A 19,607-nucleotide genomic window follows, 5' to 3' on the forward strand; every position below is an offset into this window, starting at 1 on the left:
CTCCATTTCAATATAACACCAGACACATGTTTCCGCTTGTCGTCTTTGTCGTCCTCGTCGTCGGTGGTCGCAGCACCAGCTGTCACTAACCAAGGTTGGCAAGGTCCAATAGTTGGATTGTTGAGCCGTCTTCGTGTCCGATGAAGATCAAAAGCGTTGAACACAATTTGTTTCTATCATTTGGCTAATATAATAGGAAAAAGCACTGCACATAATATATGTCCGTGTTATCATGCATTTTGACGGGAGTCATTAGACCGAGTGAGACTTGTTGTACGTGAAGACGCGAAAGAGAAAAGATTCCTTTCGTATCCCTAGTTTAATAAAATAAAGTGAAACAAAGCATCATGTGGGCATATTTCAAATATTCGCCAAGTTTTATTAATATATGTATAGATTAAAACAATTTAGCTACATTACCTCCCATTTAAAAAAACATGTTTACAAAAGTGTTTGCCTTTTCAAATTTAAAGTTCAAAAAATATTTTTGTTTTAAAAATGTTTCTAAATTCGAGAAATAATCACAACAATACCTCCTAGTTTAAAATTTGTCTGTATTTTAGAAAATACTCAGGTTTCAAAAAAAAAGATAAATATTTTTCTTTAAAAATATGCGACTTTAAATTTTTTATTAATAACTTTGCCAAATTTTTGCATTCTAAAATATACTCACTTTGAAAAATATATTTTCCTCTCAGTATCTGGCGCCACTATACGTACAAAGCCTAGGACGTAAATTATGTGGGTCCATCGTGAACGAAAAATACTGGAGAAACAATCCTCCCTTTAATATATTGGTATAGATAGATATAGATATTAATTCCCTCCATTTTGGAACGCTCTTATATTACGGGACAGAGAGGGTACATTGGTAATGAAATTTTATTCTTCAAGATATGTCAGACTTGTATGATAAGTCGAAAACATTATATATTTGTGAACAGAGGGAGTAGAAGGCAGCCGCCGGAAGTTGTGACATATGGGTTGAACACCGGTATTAGTAACTCCACGCAGGGTGGAAGTACTGCGTCTTGCTGAACTCTGCCTACCGGGAGATGATGAGCTCTTTCGGCAGGGCGACGCCCAGGAGAGCAATGCCGATCCAGTTAGAAGGAAACACTCCTGACTTTCTTATTCCTCCATCTTGTAACAGACATGATCATCGTTTAATAAAGGTTGCCAAAGTTAAAATAAAAAAGCAGGGCAAAAAATGAAAGCCAGGAGAAGCTTTGAACTTTATTCGACACAAGGAACCTACAGTTAACAGAAACTGACTGTACACTTGAATGTACATTGCAACGGGAGGGTGAGCCTAAACAAGATGACTAACTCTTCCGGGATTGAGGCCAGGCCGCAGCAGCTCATCCTAGACCTGTGGCTTCATGATCCTCACGGTGGTGTAGAAACGCTTGAAGTCCTTCATCGCTTGTTCCTCAATCTGGATCGAGCGGATGGAGGACGGGGTGTCAGTCTCTGGCTTAAACCAGCGGTTGGGAACGTTGTCCTTCACGCCAACAACCTCTGGCGCTGCGCCCAGGGATGGTATGGCAAAGCCTGATGTCCGGGTTTTCGGACTGTGGGAGACAACGCCGTGGTGCCGTTTCTCCTGCTCAAAAGTCAGTTGGTTTCAATCAGAGGCTGCACTTTGTTATATTGGTGTAAGAAAATACATATCAATTTAACATTTGGTAACATGAAGTCAACCTGCTGCATCTGTATGTCCCTGAGTGAAGGCCGTGATAGGTTGGGTGAGGTAGCTGAAGATGACCAAGGAGGTGTGCTCTTATCCCCTTCGTGAGCAGGAACAGCACGAGCAGGTGTAACAGATATTGGACTTGAACACGCATCAGGCATAAATGAAGAAAGCCGCAAAAGCCCAGCACTGTCAGGTGAATCCTCATGGCGGTCTTTTGCTTTCGTCGTCACCAGCTCGTTCGTTTTCGACCTCTGCTCGCTTTGAATATCACGAAGGGAAGCAGGTCCCTTCGTTATCTTAGCTCCACCCCAGGCAGGTCCTTCTTGCTTTGGTGTCACAGGCACAGCAGGAGTAGGCAAGCTTAGCTTTGAGGTGTCATCAAGAGCACCACTCAAAAACAATGACAAGCCACCTTTCTTGTTCTTCTTCTTTGATGAAGTTGGCCCGGAAGCTTTGTTCCCTAATGGACAAAAGATGGCTTTTGTGTTACTCGAAGTGCCATCATCAGATGGTTTGACTGGTTCCTGCTTGAATATATAAATTTATTAATACTGTTGCTTCCTTTAACATAATAGATAAATAAAAGAACACATCCATAATGAACAAAACGATGATTAAAGCAAAGAAACTATAAAGAAATGCCTACATAAATAGGATCGATTTATGTTTGTGACATGTTTTACCCCATTTAAGAAAAAATCCTCAATTTTACTCCATGTAATAATCATTTGTCAGTTTTTACCCCTTCTGATTTTTGATGGCGTCATGACCATGGTCCAGCCGCAGTGAGAGGGAAGGGTACAACCCGTCAATCATGAAGTCTGGCGTCGGGACCTTGAGGTTCTCCAGCAGCAAAGGCAAGTCCCCGATGCCACTCCGCCGGCACCTGTGGTACCCACCGTCCGACAAGCCGGTGAACAGGTTCATGGGCCTGGTGACCTCAAAGTAGGCGGCGTTCTTGCAGACAACACTCAGGTCAGATCACCAGGATGTTGCCCATAATCAGAGCCAGGCCTCCTCACAAGCTCCGTGCCGTGGGAGCGGCGACATCGATGCAATGGAGGCTGGGGATGGAGACAAGGCACAGCCGGTCATGCCTGCGTTGTAGAGGACGGAACCACAGTCAAGCCGGCGACACCGTCCGTAAAGCCACTCTGAGGTGGCGCCGAGGACGGAGATACGGCCACACCACCAGGGAGCTGCGGGAGGCGGCACTCAGCCTCCGCTCACGATGGGGAGTAGGACACGCAGTGGACTACGACGCGGAGTCGCCACCAGATGCCACCACACTTCTCACCACCAGAGGCCGCCATCGTAGGCTACCACGTCCTGGATCAAGTGCATCTGCCTCCAAAGGGGGTCGAATCGACTGCAACAGCCGCCGAAGCTGGTGATCTGGGCAGATAGGAGGGGGAGCCAGACCTCGCCAGATCTGGGTGGTGGCCTCCGCTCTGCTCCCATGCACTGAACATGGCCTTAGCAGCCTCGCTTCACTGCGCGTGTTGTGGTGTTGTGGCCGGACAGGAACCGCCTTTTCAGCGTCTCCATCCTGTAGGCCCTCACACCGCTTTCCGGCCAACGCCTTTGTGGGTAAACCTCCAGCGGGAGCCCCTTCTTCCCGTCCCCATCGCCAGCACCCGGGATGAGCCCGAGTACAACGTGCCTGGGAACAACAAGAAGGGCAAGCTCTCTGGCACGGCGTCGCTGGCATTGTCGTGAGAGTTGTCGTCTTTGCACTGCTCCAGCTGGCCGACATCGTGTTTTACTACAACAGGTCCCGGCGGCAGCAACGCGGCACGCGCGAAGGACCAAAGGGCACAGCTGTGATGGCGGCTCAAGAAAGAGGTGCTCCGCCGGCATCCAGCGATGATGGCGCCACAGGCATGGCATCCTTGCCAAAGCACTGGCACACCCGGGTTATCGGCGGTGGGCACTGGGCGTGAGCCAAACCGACAGATGTTTGTGGGGAAGGGCGCGAGGTACAGCATGGAGGACCTCGTGTTCGTGCATGTGTTAGTGTGGTTGAACAAAACCAAAACAAACCGGACCTAAGAAAACCGGTTGGCCAGATTAATCAGTCTATGTGGCATCCAAGTCAGCGCTGAAATGTGAAGCGACGAGAATTTCTGTTAGATGGGGTATAATCTGTCACAAATCTGAAACTTAGGGGTAAAAATTGGAATTATAACTCTTAAAAGAAAGAAACAAGATATTCTGCCTTATCAAATACTTAGCCTCCCATGGAAGCAACACTCAGAACAGGTACCAGAAGAATAAAGTTTCGCATGGCCTCTCACCACTAGGTATCGAGAAAAGCAAAGGTGCAAAACTTAGTCAAACAAACCCACGAAGACACGGCCAAGCATACATAAAAAAACTGCTAGTAACTAGGGTCACGGATAAACACGACCAGTCCAAAATTATACAACTGGTCACCAGTAAGGCCGGTGCAGCCAGATTTTTTCCAAAACCCGAAGTTGGAGGTTGTTGGAATTTTCTCATTTTTGTGGACTTGTTACAAAATGATATAGAGAAGAACTAAATATTGAAATGGAAGTGTAGGTGACACTTTCACAGAAATCAAAATTTCAAATGTAGGACAGCAATCCTTTTATTTTCAACCGTATGGTCTTTAAGATAGGTAGAAGATTTTTCACTGGCTAGGAATACAGGCATGAGACTGAAGACCAACACGGAAAGAACCAAAGAAAATGAACCTTATTGGTATCATAGGATAGAAGAGCGCAAACCTTTTCTGAAGAGCCATGGGTTGGTAACACTTCTGGAAGCTCCTTATTGTGGTTTTGCTCCTTGTCCTCATGCTTTATAGAGGTAATATCAGATTGTGCTGCCTGCTTGATTTTCTTCTTCTGTTTCTTAGAACCCTCAGATTTTTTGTTTGGCACATAAACTGAAGGTCTTGAAAATGCTTCTGTTGGAAAGCCCAGCTCTGCAAGTTCACTTTCAAGGGAAGCCCTAGACTCGAGCTTTGCTAGCTGTTGATCATCAAGCTGATGACCATCCAGTTGTTTAGCCTCGAGCATCTCAATCTGCTGCAGTTTCTTGCGAATTGCCCTGATCTGTTTGGAGACAAATTGCTCAGCATTGCTTTCTTTCTGAAGGAAGTTACCATAACCTGACATTCCATACAACTTTGATGCAGGCTTCTGATTGTCCCTGAGCCTAGGGAATCCTCCTGCATTATCTCCCTCTGCATCGCTATCAATGACAGCAGGATAAGTAGCTGTCATTGTGGGAAGACGGCGGTGACTCCAGGGCTCCGAGGATTTTTCATCCAGCAATCTCTCTAAATTTGCAAGAATTTCAGGAGAAGCATTCATAATTGAAGGAGCTGCCACTGTGAAGATGTAATCAAGGTTGCGAATAGCTGTATCCTGCATCGCATTGCACAGCAGAGTACCAGAAATCACTATATGAAAATTAATTAGGCATGGACAAAGGATGAATGCATATCAGTATGTGGTAACAACTGTATAATGCATGTAAGCTGCAGCACACCGATGTATTACCTCACAGTGCTTCTTGAGCTCTTTGGCTTCCAAGGAATCAGCAACTTCAAGAAGTTGTATAGCATTCTTTGGCTCCATTATATGCTGAATTGCAACTTTCTCACAGAGGCTCTTCAGACTGGGTATGCCTTTGCTCATTTCATTGCTGGTAACAGATAGATCAGTTTCAGGCTGGACATCAGTAAACAATATGTCTTCATCCAACTCTTCCATCACACCACTCCATTCTGATGAGGGCTTTTTGCTTTGGAATTTGGGTTTGGGTGGATACTCGGGATGGTAAATACTAGAAAGCACAAGCATATGTGTTTCACCAACACAAACTGATGATGCTCGCTTAACACCATTCACTCGAGTAAATACTGGAGTTTCATCCTTACGTTTCTTTGCATCACACATGAAAACATCACCAGTTGATGTAGCCAGTGCAGTCCAGTACTTTCCAGCTGAGATGCTCACTACATTCCGTCCACACATAGAGAATATCTGTGCAGAAACAGTTTAAATGTAAGCATGAAACACATAACATAGCTTAAAAGATGACCTTGTGAGATGTAATAACAGAACCTGTTGACATCTTAAGTCCAGATCCGATGAATTCCAGTACAAAATAGCACCATCAGCTGTTAGAGCAGTACTGTGCATCACTCCAGCTGCCACAGAGATCACCTGAAGTCGTTCCATACGATGAAACTTCACATTTGCATTTCCACCCTTCTTAAGACATCTAGCTATTACAACACGGCGAGGGGTCACGAGGCGATGACCCCAAGTGAACACCTGCAAAAGAGGGTGACATCAGCAGGTCTGAGGCCTGTTAATTTTCTTGGTGTTATTCGAACCGATTTTAACTTACCTCACCATCAGCCCCAAACACTAACGTATGATATTTTGCTGCAGATACACCTTTAAATACTTTTCCTTTCAAATACTCTACCATTCTTGGAATGCAATTGGATGCCGAGTTTGAAGTGCCATAGCCTAGCTGGCCCTCCTTATTGGAACCCCATGTGAACACTTCGCCAGTATCGGCAACTGCTGCTGAGTGCTTGTTTGCAGCGGCTACTGCAATTATCCTTTGCTTGAGTGAACTAACACGCCTTGGTGTTGGTTGGGTATCGACAGAAGGGTAACCAAGCTGACCCTCTGCATCGTCCATAGCATTTTGTTATAGGCCATAAGCACACTGTAAATTTTAGAAGTATGTTGCTGGAGACACATACACATTCACACATACCTCTGTTTGATCCCCAGGTAAACAATTCCCCAGCTGATGTAGCAATCACTGTGTGATGTTTCGCAGCAGCCACAACATTCACCTTTTTACGGCCTAATCCAACTGTCACTTGGCGAGGGGTAATCACAGCTGTCGTCTGGCCACTGCAATAAAATGGTAGTTGTAGCAACACAAAATAAATTTTACCAATAGCATGAGAAATGAGACTTTTAACACCGAAAGGCCCGAGACATTAGTGCTCAACTACTGTTGAAAAATGTTAGCGACTTTACGCTTCATTGGCACATTTGAATATACTAGTAAGGTACATGTGCATTGCATGTGGGAGCTTAGATAACCGAAGTACGAACGAATATCGACATACCACACTACATGTAAGTTTGGAGTCATATATGCATGACTTATATGATGTAGATTTAATTCTCGTAGTTCATCGCATTGGAAATCAAATTATAGCTACAAAATAATCGAAAGACTGCATGGTATATACTACACAAAACTGATGTGAAATATATCCAGCACATTTATTTTTAACTATCTTGTACTGCAGTTTTGAGTAGTTAGTGTTGTATCTTCAAAGCCAAACAGACTTTATGAAGGTGGCATAGCCTTGAATTATAAAATCATAAAACAAAATTGAATGGCAATTTGTTTAGAAGAAATCACTTTGGGGAACTAAAGTACAGAAGGGTCTAAAACAAATGAGAAGTGCTTATAATTTGAAGTGAATCGTAGACCATCAGGTAAAAAGGAATGGTAACTCATTTAGAAGAAAAAAGTTAAGAGGGTTAAAGTATGGAAAATTCTAGAACAAATAAGTGCTTGTGTTTTGAGGTTTGTGCATTCTCTGCAAAGAACTTACCACAAAGTCATGTGGAGATAACCATTTTCAACCTTTCTACAAAAAGTGTTTTATTAGATACTGCATGACTGCTTACCTCTGAATATCCGGATGTCCAAGACGACCACCTCGACCAAATCCCCAAGTGTATAATTCACCATCAGAACTGACTGCTACACTGTGGAACTTTGATGCAGCAACAGTTTTGATATATGACCCATGCAAGGCATCTACTTTGCAAGGTAGTTTTTGTATGTGGGCATTGCCAGTTCCCAGTTGATAGTTTGTTCCACTTCCCCAACTGAAGACTTCCGTTGCAACTAAAATGGAAAAAGGTAAGGAGGATTTGTAAGCGCATCCTAAAGAAATTTCCAGAAGGTCATAATCACACCAGTACCAAAGCACTGAACACAATTAGAGACAAATTAACTGTCTCCCGAAACAGAAGAGAGGCATGCTACCTGAATTGGGAGAATCCCCATTAGCCTGTGATACAGGGCCAGAGAGAAGATCAATAGGTGTACGACCCTTGGTGTCCTCCAAATTGAGGGATGCACCAAACTGTAGAAGAACACCAGCAATGCACAAGTGGCCAAAATGAAGTGCTCTGTGAAGGCTGCTCCAACCGGATTCTCCATCCTGCAAAAATGGAATTTGGTGGGAATTTACAAAAAAATAGTGTGATACTTAATAATGGACAAAAATTGCATTTAGCAAGTAAAGAGCAAACAGATTATATACTTCAAATTCACACCAATGTGGGCGTTTAAGGATATGTTTTTCTCAATGAAGAACATATTTTATGATTTGCCTTTGGTATCTGGATACAAGTTTTCCTCTGCCAATGCATATAATTGTAGAATGCCCAATAGCAACCCAGCAGTTCGATAAATGGAGGCATAGTGCTTTAATGAAAAGGAGACAATAAGAAAATTTATAAATGAAGACAAAGGTGGTGCATACCCTTGCATCTGGATTAGCACCAGCATCTAGGAGCCGCCTGACGATTGGAAGGTGATTTCTCCATGTTGCAAGGTGGAGGGCACCAAGGCCAAATGCATTTCTACCGTCAATGCTTCCACCGTTCTTTTTTATCAAGGCCAAAGCAGATTCCACTTCAGCTATTGACCCTTGTTTTGAAACAAGACACAAATCCTTCAGAGAGCATCCAGTACAAGGTCTGCGCGTGCCAGCTTGCTTCGGTGCGCCTGGCGGAGATACTGAAGGCTCCATGGCACTTCTCAATTGCAGAAGTATCTATGGGGTTATTGAGACAAATCAGTACTCCGTCACAACAATATCAGAAAATGACATTTGTTTAGTTTAAAATGTCATGGTACCTAGAAAGGCAGGTCCACTGCTGAACTGCTTGCATGCCACAGGTATTTTGCACAGCAGCAACACTATTTTGGTACCGTTTGACTAATCGGTAGTAAGTTAATCTTAATCCTAAAGAAAAAGTCTAGTATCGTTACAGTTTTATCTCTGCAAGGAGAACTGGCAGAAAGCTTGGATGATTATCATCTCCACTCTCTAAGACTGAGATATCCTAAACTAGCCAAGTAACATAGGACAGCATGGCACTAGATCTTCATCCTGAGCCCAATTATTTTATTAGAGTTCCATGAGGTTAGGATGCTATTCCATGTCCAAATGGGATGCTAGATAAAGAAGCATCCATAGAATAGAGATCAACCTGCATAGTAAAATGAATATAAATTAGTAGAAGGACATAATGCAGAAACTATCGACAGTAGATCAGTCAAATGATAAAATGGGCTAATTAAGATACAAGACGGGTTTAAAAATGGCATCGATTAGTAGAATAAATATTAGCAAACAGCCAAAATAATAGTGAGTGAGATTGCTAACTAACAATTCTAACCAATGTTTGATGAAAAAGAGGCCAGCATCAAAAAGGCATTTGCGTGAAAGTCTAGAGTGCAATAGCAGGACTACTTGGGCATATGTGAACTTATATATGTATTAGAGAAGTCAGCCGGCCAAAAAAACTTGGAAAATATGCAGCTAACACGATATAGAAAATGATCATCACATGATAGTAAAATTACAATCTAGCACATAGATTTCTCAACCTACAGGTGACCAGGTGGCCATTTTAGAGTTCCTCTGTCATATTTCGTATGGTAGAACACTAGAGCTACTTTTTGGCCATCAGCTTTTTTCTTAATCAAGTTGCAAACAAATATGTTACCAGGTTGTGCAATGATCTGATTTACCAAGCAATTGGATAGCATCTAATGATCTGATTTATCAAACAAAGCAACAGACTGTCAACTATTATGTGGCAGAGAACTTCTTTTTTTCAAGATAAGCATAGAAACCCCAAACTCAAAATTGAGCTTCATATTGAACTAGAAAAGGAAGATGCCAGTTTATACCTATAAGAGTATATTGATTTGGACTTCAGGTAGTAACAACGGTCCAGACAAAAAAATTGTATACACTGCACAAGCAATTAACAAAAATAATCTGTCTAACAGCCCGTAAGGTCTAGATCATATTTCAAGTAACTGGTTCGACACAATTAGCAAGTCTTAAGTAATGTTCGATCATTTTTTTGGAAGTAATATTGGAATGACCGGCTAAAATATATAAAACGGTGTAGCAATTGATCAACGGCAGAAAAACAAAACAAAAAAGTGATCCGCACAGAAAGGATATTCCAACCACGAGGAACAGCAGATGCTTTTGCGTTGCCTAAGGAGAGAGTCAAGCAAAAACTAACAGGAAACACACACAAAAGAAAGTAATAAGAGAAACATATAAACATTTTTGCGTGCAGATGAATATAAAACTGCACCAAACGTAGCGGAAGCCATCAAACTTCTTCCAAAAATACGTGATTTATTAGAGAGCTAGACGGGAATTCTCACTGGAAACAAATCAACAGCAATTACACCCGTACGAATCTAAAATGAAATTCATCCTTTCGTACAGAAACAATAGGAGTAACCGATCAAAAACCAAGCATTACCCGCTGCGAATACTGGCGCACAAGTCGGATCAAACAACCGGAGCGGACCGGCATTGCGCCGAGCAACCGCCGGGGGCATCCTTGTCTACTCCCAACAAACGGATCTACGACCAGACGAAATCGCGCATAGCACCACAGAAACGAGATCCAACCCATGCCTCATACACGAGAATCCAGTGACGGAGAATGGAAATGGAAGAATCCACAACTGACCTTGGATTGGATTGGATTGGACTCCCCGTCAAGAACACATGCTGTCCTATGTCCTCTCTCTCTCTCTCCCCGGGAGGGCTGCGTTTATGTGGGAGGGAGGGAGGGAGGGGATCCCGGCGTGGAATATGCTCCGGTTAGTTCGGGCGCAGGAGGGGGAGGAACCGCCCTCTCTCGTTTCTCTCTCTTTGGTTTCCTGGCGTGCGTGGTCTCTCTCTCTCTGTGAGGTCGGGAGAGAGAGCGATGAGATAGAGATACGTGGTGATCTCAGGAGAAAAAGTGAGCCGTGAACCTGCATAAACGATCTGCCCTTCGTCTTCTCTCTTGGCCACCGCCACCGCCACCTCTCTCCGCGCGCACCACCGCCAGCGCCACTCGAAACCCCCCAACACTCGCGAGCCCTGAGATCTACGCGAGATGTGGCGCGGCTGCGTCTCGCGCGGCCTCTCCAAGGCAAAGGCCTCCGCCTCCAGGCTCTTCTCCACGACCTCGGTACCCTTGATCCCCTCTTTCTCTCTGCTTCATCTGATCGACGTAGTTTTCCCCGAAATTTTCGAGTATTCTTATAGTTAATCGCGGAGCTGGAGGTTTTGAGGTGGAAATTCTACCTTTTTCTTCGAGTAATCTTGGTTTTCCTTTGGCAAAAAAAGAGAGTAATCTTGGTTTTCTATGCGATGAGATGGCTTAGTGTTCGAGGAATGCACGACGATTGATTGTTCTTCTGTGGCTGTGAGCATTTGCAGTCTTCGTACACGGTGGTGGACCACTCGTATGACGCGGTGGTGGTGGGCGCAGGAGGCGCAGGTCTCCGGGCGGCCATCGGGCTCTCGGAGCACGGCTTCAACACCGCCTGCATCACCAAGCTCTTCCCCACGCGGTCGCATACCGTCGCAGCGCAGGTATAGTACAATTATCATCGCAAACCCTGGGTATCTGTGTATCCTGTTATTCTATTTATTGAAATGAAATTCGCTGAAAGACATATAAGACGGAAACTGTTTCTTTTTCCGTGTGCCGTTTGGTGCTAATTTCCGTTGGTTAGTCAGTTTTGGAATAGGATGAATTTTTTTGAACGATCCAGCAAAACGCTGGTTTATATAGTAAGCAGTAACAGGCTGATCCATGGATCCAAGGAGGAAAGTAAAAGAACAGTCAGAGAAAAATAAAAAAGGCCCCGAAAAGGCCTGAAAACGAGTTCCCAATCTTTCACGACGGATCCCTGAAAGGGGTCCCGGACATTTTGCGCCGGCCATACGCCGAGGATCTCCACGTCTATGCCGGTGACAGGCTCAATAACCACTCTGAAAGTGCAGTTATTTCTCTCCTGCCACAGCTCCTAATCCCCCATGATGATCATTGACTTGATTTCCTTATTGCGGTGACCTTGCGAGGCATAGACGATCCCCATGACAAACTCCGTTGAACTGCCCTTGCATGCCAATAAATTACCATTTGGTAGGGCTATTTATTTTTCTAGTACTCCTTGTGTAGTATGCTAATCAAGTAAGAGAGTAGAAGAGTGAAAGGCAGTCAAGTGGTTTTAAGCTGATGCTAGCCTGAGCATTAGGGTGGATCAATATTGTTGCAATTCGCAAGGAGTGGAGCATCTGTTGCTGGATTTCATAATTTACAGTTTGTTAGGGGTGACCAAGGTAAGGTAGTGAATAAAGTCTTGTATAGAATAAGCCGAAGTTCTGGTGTGTCTGGTCCAAAAATTAAATGATACGTGAGCTTAAATTCTGCGAATTATGTGTGACCCTGTTATTTCCATACCTGAATTAGGCGTAGTATTCGCATTTCTCAGCAATGTGTTTTTCATGCTGAAGCAGATGTGCTGTTCAGGACTTTTTGCGTGCTTTCCTTGACTAGTAAGGTTATTATGTTAAGGAATATTCATAGTGATGGGATACCATCCTAAGTTTGTAGTGTCGAAACTCTCAATTTGTCAGCATGCATTTTACTGACAGAATACCATCCTAAGTTTGTAATGTCGAAACTCTCAATTTGTCAGCATGCATTTTATCTGACAAATTTCTGTGCTACTACGCCACTGAACTGTGCTTGCTTGACTTGTAATGTTGCATTTTCCATGTAGGTGTAAGGTCACTTTCAGGCTTTGTGTCTTTTGCACTATTAATATGAACTGCTAGATTTCCTGTTTAGTTGTGAGTTATTGTCTAAGTTTTTTTTTTACTTTGGGCATGCACTAACATGCAAGAATGTATGCAGGGAGGCATAAATGCTGCTCTAGGAAACATGAGCGAAGATGACTGGAGGTGGCATATGTATGATACAGTCAAGGGAAGCGACTGGCTTGGTAAGCTACTCCACAGATTTTGATGTTTTAGGGAAAATACATAGAGGCTATAATCATAGAAATTTGAGAGCTAATGCGAACTGATATCTTTCTAAGCAACTGGCATGAAACCCCATTCATTTTTAACAGAACCTACAAAACCTCATTGAAATTTCTTTATAATATGCAACTCTTATCCACTTTCAGGTGATCAAGATTCTATCCAATATATGTGCAGAGAAGCACCAAAAGCTGTTATAGAACTTGAAAATTATGGATTGCCATTTTCAAGAACTGAAGATGGAAAGATATACCAACGTGCATTTGGAGGCCAGAGTTTAGATTTCGGGAAAGGTACTTCCTAACTAAAGTGTAAGAAGGACACCTTCATAGTATCTTATTCCTCATCCTACCACTATCTGCTATCATCAGGTGGACAGGCCTACCGATGTGCATGTGCTGCTGACAGGACAGGGCATGCTATGCTCCACACGTTATATGGTCAAGCCATGAAGCATAACACTCAGTTTTTTGTAGAATATTTTGCACTAGACCTTCTCATGGACAATGAAGGTAAGATAACTATGTTATTCAGATTGTCATGTATCTTCTCCCCTCATATCTGGTAGCACACGAGATTCAATTTGAATTAGATAAAATTATTTCCAATTGAAATGAATTGCTCTGCCAGACATCTTAGTTTCAACTTTTTCTTCTTGTGGCAACGTACAACAGAGACATCTGTTAGAACTTAATAACTCACCAGGATCTAAAAGGAACATCTCAGTGGAAGTACCAGCAATGAAGGAACGCCCGAAATTTGTCTGCTTGATTTTTTTTCCGGGCAATCGGCAGGAGCTCTGCCTTTTCATTAAGAAGAGAATTGGCCAGTTTATAAGGGAATCTGGCAGAAAACTGATACATCTGCGACAAGCGCACACGCCAGCCCTGAGGTTGCGCACCAACCGAGCCGTCGACACTGCCACCTAAGTGACAAGAGACGACACCCAATCACTCAACACCGGTTTTCGGAGCCGCCGCTCCGACGACCACATCGACCCTGAGGCCGCGCACCAGCCTAGTCGATGTCTCTGTCGCCCTAGTGACCAAAGACAACACTTCCACACAGAAGATCTTCAGAGCCGCCGCTCCGACTTCCACATCAGCCCTGAGGCCACGAACCAGCTAGTCAATGGCACTGCCGCCCAAGTGACCAAAGCCACGACCACGCGCAGGAGACTTCCGGAGCCGCCGCTCCGACTACCACACCGGCCCTGAGGCCACGCACACTCCTAGCCAACGAAGCTAACAAAGCCACTGCAATATGATTGTTAGACCACAGCAATTGTTCTTCCACTATCTTCAATTGCTTGATCCACTGCAATATGATTGTTATTGAAGCCAACTTCCTCCAGTCAAACAAAATACGATTTCATAATCAGCTTATTTCTGGTGGCGAATATTCAAAGACCATAGCATTCATACCAATCCATATCGCCCAAGCAACTAACACAAAACCAGGCAGGGCAAGTTCCAGCTCATGTATTGCCCTGCAGCCACACACCCCCAATTTCAGAATATTACAAAGATATACATATCTAGAAACAATCATATTCATCTTTTGTGTTTCAAATTGTTGCTATGATGTAATAAAGTAACCCACTCCCCATAGACATGTTGAACACTTCATATTACACTTTCTAGTTATGGTTCTGTCTATGAATTCGAAGCACTTGTTTGATTATTATTTTTTGTTTTCCGAGCTTGTCGTGTTCTTGTTGCACTAACCATAATGCTGCTTATGTGTTATGGACTTATAGGGGCTTTGTCCATTAGTGTTAACATGGTCTGCTTTATTCTCTATGCCATTGCCCGTGAACCCAAGCCTGCTTGTTACATAGTTCTCCCTAAGTGTTTGTTGCCTCCTTTTGTTATTCTGTTGATAACGACATTGACATGCTTGAACACTTCTTGCTGCTTCTGGAGCTTTTGTATTTTTCTCATGAAGATTGTTTCGAGCTTTCCATGGTGTCAATACTAGTAATTAACACATAATGATATTTCAGGCAACTGCCAGGGAGTCATTGCCTTAAACATGGAGGATGGCACCCTTCACCGTTTCCGTGCAACAAATACAATTCTAGCCACAGGGGTAATATTATTATTATTTCTACGTTTGTAGGTATAAATTGTTTGTGCTTGCTTACTTTAACTGTGAAATTATTTTTGGGTTATGGAAGTAGGGTTACGGCAGGGCCTACTTCTCAGCAACCTCAGCTCACACATGTACTGGAGATGGCAATGCCATGGTTGCACGTGCTGGTTTACCTCTTCAAGTTAGTTTTTATCTAATGCTGATGCTAATTTTTAAGTTCCTCCTCTTCCATTATCCTGTTTGATTATGCTTGTGTGATATATGCATTGCAGGATCTTGAGTTCGTCCAGTTCCATCCTACAGGCATATATGGTGCTGGATGCCTCATCACTGAAGGTTGTATATATTCAACTATTTCTCCCTGTTGTTATCATTAGGGAAGCAACTTGGTCATAAAACCCTCTAATCTATGGATGATGTATTTCTGGACTTGATGTTGTACTTGTCTGTTAAGCCCCCCTTTTCTCTTCTCTGACAACTTGTGTTTACCTTGTTGATCTCACATGATTTTCTCAGGATCCCGTGGTGAGGGTGGTATTCTTAGGAACAGTGAAGGTGAGCGTTTCATGGAACGATATGCTCCTACTGCAAAGGATCTTGCTTCTCGTGATGTTGTTTCAAGATCCATGACAATGGAAATTAGAGAAGGACGTGGTGTTGGTAAGTAGTCTTAGTCATCTTTTTATATGTTCAAAAGGTTGCCAAATTGTGTGGCTTATTCACGTCAACCCAATCCTTTTGTCTGGTTATCGCAGGGCCATTGAAGGATCACATCTATTTGCATCTTAACCATCTGCCTCCTGAAGTTCTCAAGGAAAGACTTCCTGGTATATCTGAAACTGCTGCTATTTTTGCTGGTGTTGACGTCACCAAGGAGCCCATTCCAGTTTTGCCTACCGTTCACTACAACATGGGTGGGATCCCAACAAACTACCATGGGGAGGTTCGTCTTGAGTAACCAAATTAAACATGATCATGGATCATATTTGCTGTTCTCCTAATAGGTGTTCTGTTTTAAATACTATTAGGTTGTGGATATCAAGGGTGATAATCCAGATACTGTTATTCCTGGTTTAATGGCTGCTGGAGAAGCAGCGTGCGCGTCTGTTCATGGTGCAAATCGTTTGGGTGCAAATTCACTTCTTGACATAGTTGTGTTTGGTAGAGCTTGTGCAAACAGGGTAGCTGAGATTTCGAAACCAGGTAAGCTCCTTTCTTTTGTTCTGCATCTCATTGCTTTCTTGGCTCTGACTCACTATACCTATATTGCAGGTGACAAGCAGAAACCTCTGGAAAAAGGTGCAGGGGAGAAGACTATAGCATGGCTGGACAAGCTGAGAAATGCAAATGGATCATTGCCAACTTCCAAGATCCGTCTTAACACACAACGTATTATGCAAAATAATGCTGCAGTTTTCCGTACACAAGAAACGCTTGAAGAAGGTATTGGACATATCCTTTGTAGAGTTCATCACCATCCTGTGTTTTTTTCTCGAACAATCACCATCCTGTGTCTGTTATCTGTTCTCACCATAGACCCTTGAGAGGTAAGGGAAATTCTTATAGCTATTTATGCATGAAAAGCAGGAAGCCAGAACAACATAAGTAAAGAGATACACAAGCAGGAAGAGCCATTATTCTTGGTTATAATTATCATTTATCAAAAAATTCTCATTGACCATATGTTTATTAGGTTGTCAACTGATCAGCAAAGCATGGGAAAGTTATCATGACGTGAAGATCAGTGACCGAAGCCTCATATGGTATATGTTATTCCTCGCAGGAATTGTATGAAGCAGTTTGACTTGTATTCCTGCAGTAATCACCCATTTTTGTTGTTGTTTGTTTATGCAGGAATTCAGACTTGATAGAAACCATAGAGCTGAAAAATCTGTTAATAAATGCATGCATAACTATGTATTCAGCAGAGGCTCGGAAGGAAAGCAGAGGAGCTCATGCTCGTGAAGATTTCACGGTTTGCTACTTGGCTTGTTTGTTTTACTGTCTCTTCTTCCTTGCACCCACATGCTTCTATGTAGTAACGGCAATTGTTTCTCCTCGTTGCTTACAGACAAGAGACGATGAACGTTGGATGAAGCACTCACTGGGGTAAGTATCTTGATCGTCTTCTCTTCATTATTAAGCTTAATGTGGTCACATCAAACAATTTTGTGGAGTGAAACAAATTATAGTAGTGTGTAATTCAGTGTAAAACACACTTAGGGAATCTCCAACGGTGTACCTCAAATCGGACACAATAAAAGTCCGTGGACCCACCAAACTTCCGTGGATGCGCCCGCGGATCCGGATACGGGAGCTGGCCACCCAACCCTGTGCAGCAAACGTCCGCCCTTGTCCGTCCTTGTTTCTTCCTATGATTCCAAACATTAAGTTTTCAAATAAAACAATTCAATCTTGAATCCAACTTTATGCATATGCTCTAGTTTAGTTCTCCCCTTTAAGCGCAACAGATGCTCAAGCAGATCATTCCGAAGCTGCTCATGAGCTGCTCGATGGCTTGATGGAGAATATGTTTGATGCATTTGGATAAAATCTCCAAACATCACCAAATTCTGCTCTGGAAGTTGGATAGGAACACTCAAATTCCAGACCTTCGTCAACTCCTTCACCCTCATCCTCCACAATCATGTGGTACATGATCACACAACAAGTCAACACCTCCCGCAACGTCTCTGGATCTCATTGTTTAGCAGGTCCACGAACAACTGCAAAACTCATTCATCCTTTGTAGTGTCTTCGGACAAAGCAAGATCTTTTTTCAGTATTTTGCTCAGACATGGTCTTGACAAAGGTCGCCCACCGATGATAGATACAATCAATCAAATAGTAGCCCATGTTGTAGTCATGACCATTGATGGTATAGTTGCACGGAGGAGCTTGTCACACAGTCAACCTAGCAAACAAAGGAGACCGCTGCAGCACATTGATGCCATTGTGAGACCCGAGCATGCCAAAAAAAGTGCCAAATTCAGAGATCTTGTGATGCATCTGCTTTAAGAATGATGGTAGGCTTCTTAACATGACCTTGATATTGCCCTTGTTTTACATATAGGCAGTTTTTCCATTTTCATTGCATGCAATCAAGGGATCCGAGCATACCTGGCCAACCTTTTGCTTCCGAGAGTGCCATGAGCCTTTCGGTGTCTGCGACAGTTGGTTTTCTCAAATACTGCGGTCCAAACATCTTGACCACTGCAGTAGCAAACCTGACCATGGCATCTTCGCATGTGCTTTCAGACATCTGGAGCTACTCATCCCATGAATCTGCGGCCGTGCCATAGTCTAACATCCTCAATGCAGCCGTGCACTTCTGATAACTAGAGAAGACAATGGTAACTGCCTCCTTCAAGATGAAGTAGTCATCATAGACTCAGACACCATTGTAGAGACCATCAAAAACATTTTTCCGCATATGAAAGCGTCGGCGAAAATGGCCTACGAATAGGGCATCGCGGACAAAGTAGTCGTCCATCAAAAACATTTTTCCGCATCTGAAAGCATCGGCGAAAATGGTCTACGAATAGGGCATCGGGGACAAAGTAGTCGTCCATCAGCATCAAATGCCCCCATGCATTATTCTGATTCAACACTCGTCCCTTGACTGACCCCTTGAAACTGAGAACATGCTCCCCGGCACATGCTCCTCCGTACGCTTTGCATCTGGAAGGACCGCCCTCATCATCGTCATTCGCCATCATCCAACGAGGATGAATCCATGAAGTTGTCGTAGAAGTACTCCAAATCCATCGTGTTTGCTTCAAAGGAAGGGAAAAAAATGCCAACAATTTGGCTATGGCATTTAGCCAAACACTTGTCGGGTGTGGTGTCCGCCATGGACGGCACCTATAGGGCGGATGGTACCTGGGCAGCGGACGGATGAGGGGTGGAACGGTGCCGCACTTCAAGGCAGGTAGGCGCGTGGGTGATACATCAGCGGTGTTGGTAGCCGCCGCTTGGGGAGGGAGCGGATACAGAGTGTGGGGAAGGGGGAGTAAGAAAAACGCAGTCCGAGAGAGGTTTTGGGTGGGCCGGGGGTGTTGGAGTCCTACGTGACGGATATCTGAACGCTTGGAACCTCCCCTGGGTTTGGTGCCAGTTTTCTGAGAATTTGGACGCGTCTGTGGTGTCCGGACATTTAGGCGCGGTACGGCGTATAGCGTTGGAGATGTCCTAAATTCAGCAACTTGATGCCATTTGCATGTGTTTTACAGGTACTGGGAGAATGAGAAGGTACGATTGGCATACAGGCGAGTCCATATGAACACATTGGATGATGAAATCGAGTCGTTCCCACCGAAAGCACGAGTATACTGATTCATGCGTCTCAGCTCGGTGATTTAATTAAGGTTGTTAATAAAGCATGCTGTGGGTATTCTCTAGCTGGGAGTTTCAGCTGAATTTTGTCCTTGTTTTTCCTGTGTATCCTGTGTAATCCATGGGAAATAAAAAAAAATACTAGTGCCTAGCCTGTCCCTTTCTGGGTACCTTTGGTGTAAATGAAATTTTGTATGAGGTGCTTTCATGCCGAACCAGATACTTATGATCTGGGATGATGATCTACCTTACTTATGTTTTTCTTTTTCTTTTGTGAAACATTTTAGTTATGCATTTTGTGCTCGCGCT

The 19,607-nt window shown here is 43.6% G+C and overlaps 2 protein-coding genes across 4 annotated transcripts; one reads left to right on the forward strand and one right to left on the reverse strand.

Moving 5' to 3' along the window:
• Positions 1-1,106: 1,106 nt before the first annotated feature.
• Positions 1,107-10,763, reverse strand: LOC125537383. 3 transcript variants are annotated; one of them, XM_048700690.1, is made up of 13 exons: positions 10,516-10,763; positions 10,303-10,406; positions 8,645-9,000; positions 8,268-8,561; positions 7,766-7,943; positions 7,402-7,624; positions 6,464-6,606; positions 6,083-6,372; positions 5,794-6,006; positions 5,227-5,712; positions 4,447-5,091; positions 1,705-2,220; positions 1,107-1,606 (listed from the first exon to the last, which is right to left on the reverse strand). In XM_048700690.1, exons 4-13 carry the CDS (start codon positions 8,535-8,537, stop codon positions 1,367-1,369), a joined length of 3,204 nt encoding a protein of 1,067 aa, XP_048556647.1. In that variant the 5' UTR covers positions 8,538-8,561; positions 8,645-9,000; positions 10,303-10,406; positions 10,516-10,763; the 3' UTR covers positions 1,107-1,366. The 3 variants fall into 3 exon arrangements, with proteins under 3 accessions (XP_048556647.1, XP_048556646.1, XP_048556648.1); XM_048700689.1 differs by lacking the exon at positions 10,303-10,406; XM_048700691.1 differs by lacking the exons at positions 8,645-9,000; positions 10,303-10,406.
• Positions 10,764-10,817: 54 nt separating this feature from the next.
• Positions 10,818-19,567, forward strand: LOC125537386 (succinate dehydrogenase [ubiquinone] flavoprotein subunit, mitochondrial). The gene is made up of 16 exons (XM_048700694.1): positions 10,818-11,004; positions 11,256-11,411; positions 12,742-12,829; positions 13,016-13,162; positions 13,241-13,381; positions 14,875-14,960; positions 15,052-15,144; positions 15,236-15,299; positions 15,480-15,623; positions 15,719-15,906; positions 15,992-16,166; positions 16,236-16,406; positions 16,657-16,726; positions 16,818-16,938; positions 17,035-17,072; positions 19,196-19,567. Exons 1-16 carry the CDS (start codon positions 10,930-10,932, stop codon positions 19,296-19,298), a joined length of 1,860 nt encoding a protein of 619 aa, XP_048556651.1. The 5' UTR covers positions 10,818-10,929; the 3' UTR covers positions 19,299-19,567.
• The last annotated feature ends 40 nt before the right edge of the window (positions 19,568-19,607 follow it).

This window comes from Triticum urartu, chromosome 2 (genome assembly GCF_003073215.2).
Source record: "Triticum urartu cultivar G1812 chromosome 2, Tu2.1, whole genome shotgun sequence".
Taxonomy (NCBI): domain Eukaryota; kingdom Viridiplantae; phylum Streptophyta; class Magnoliopsida; order Poales; family Poaceae; genus Triticum; species Triticum urartu.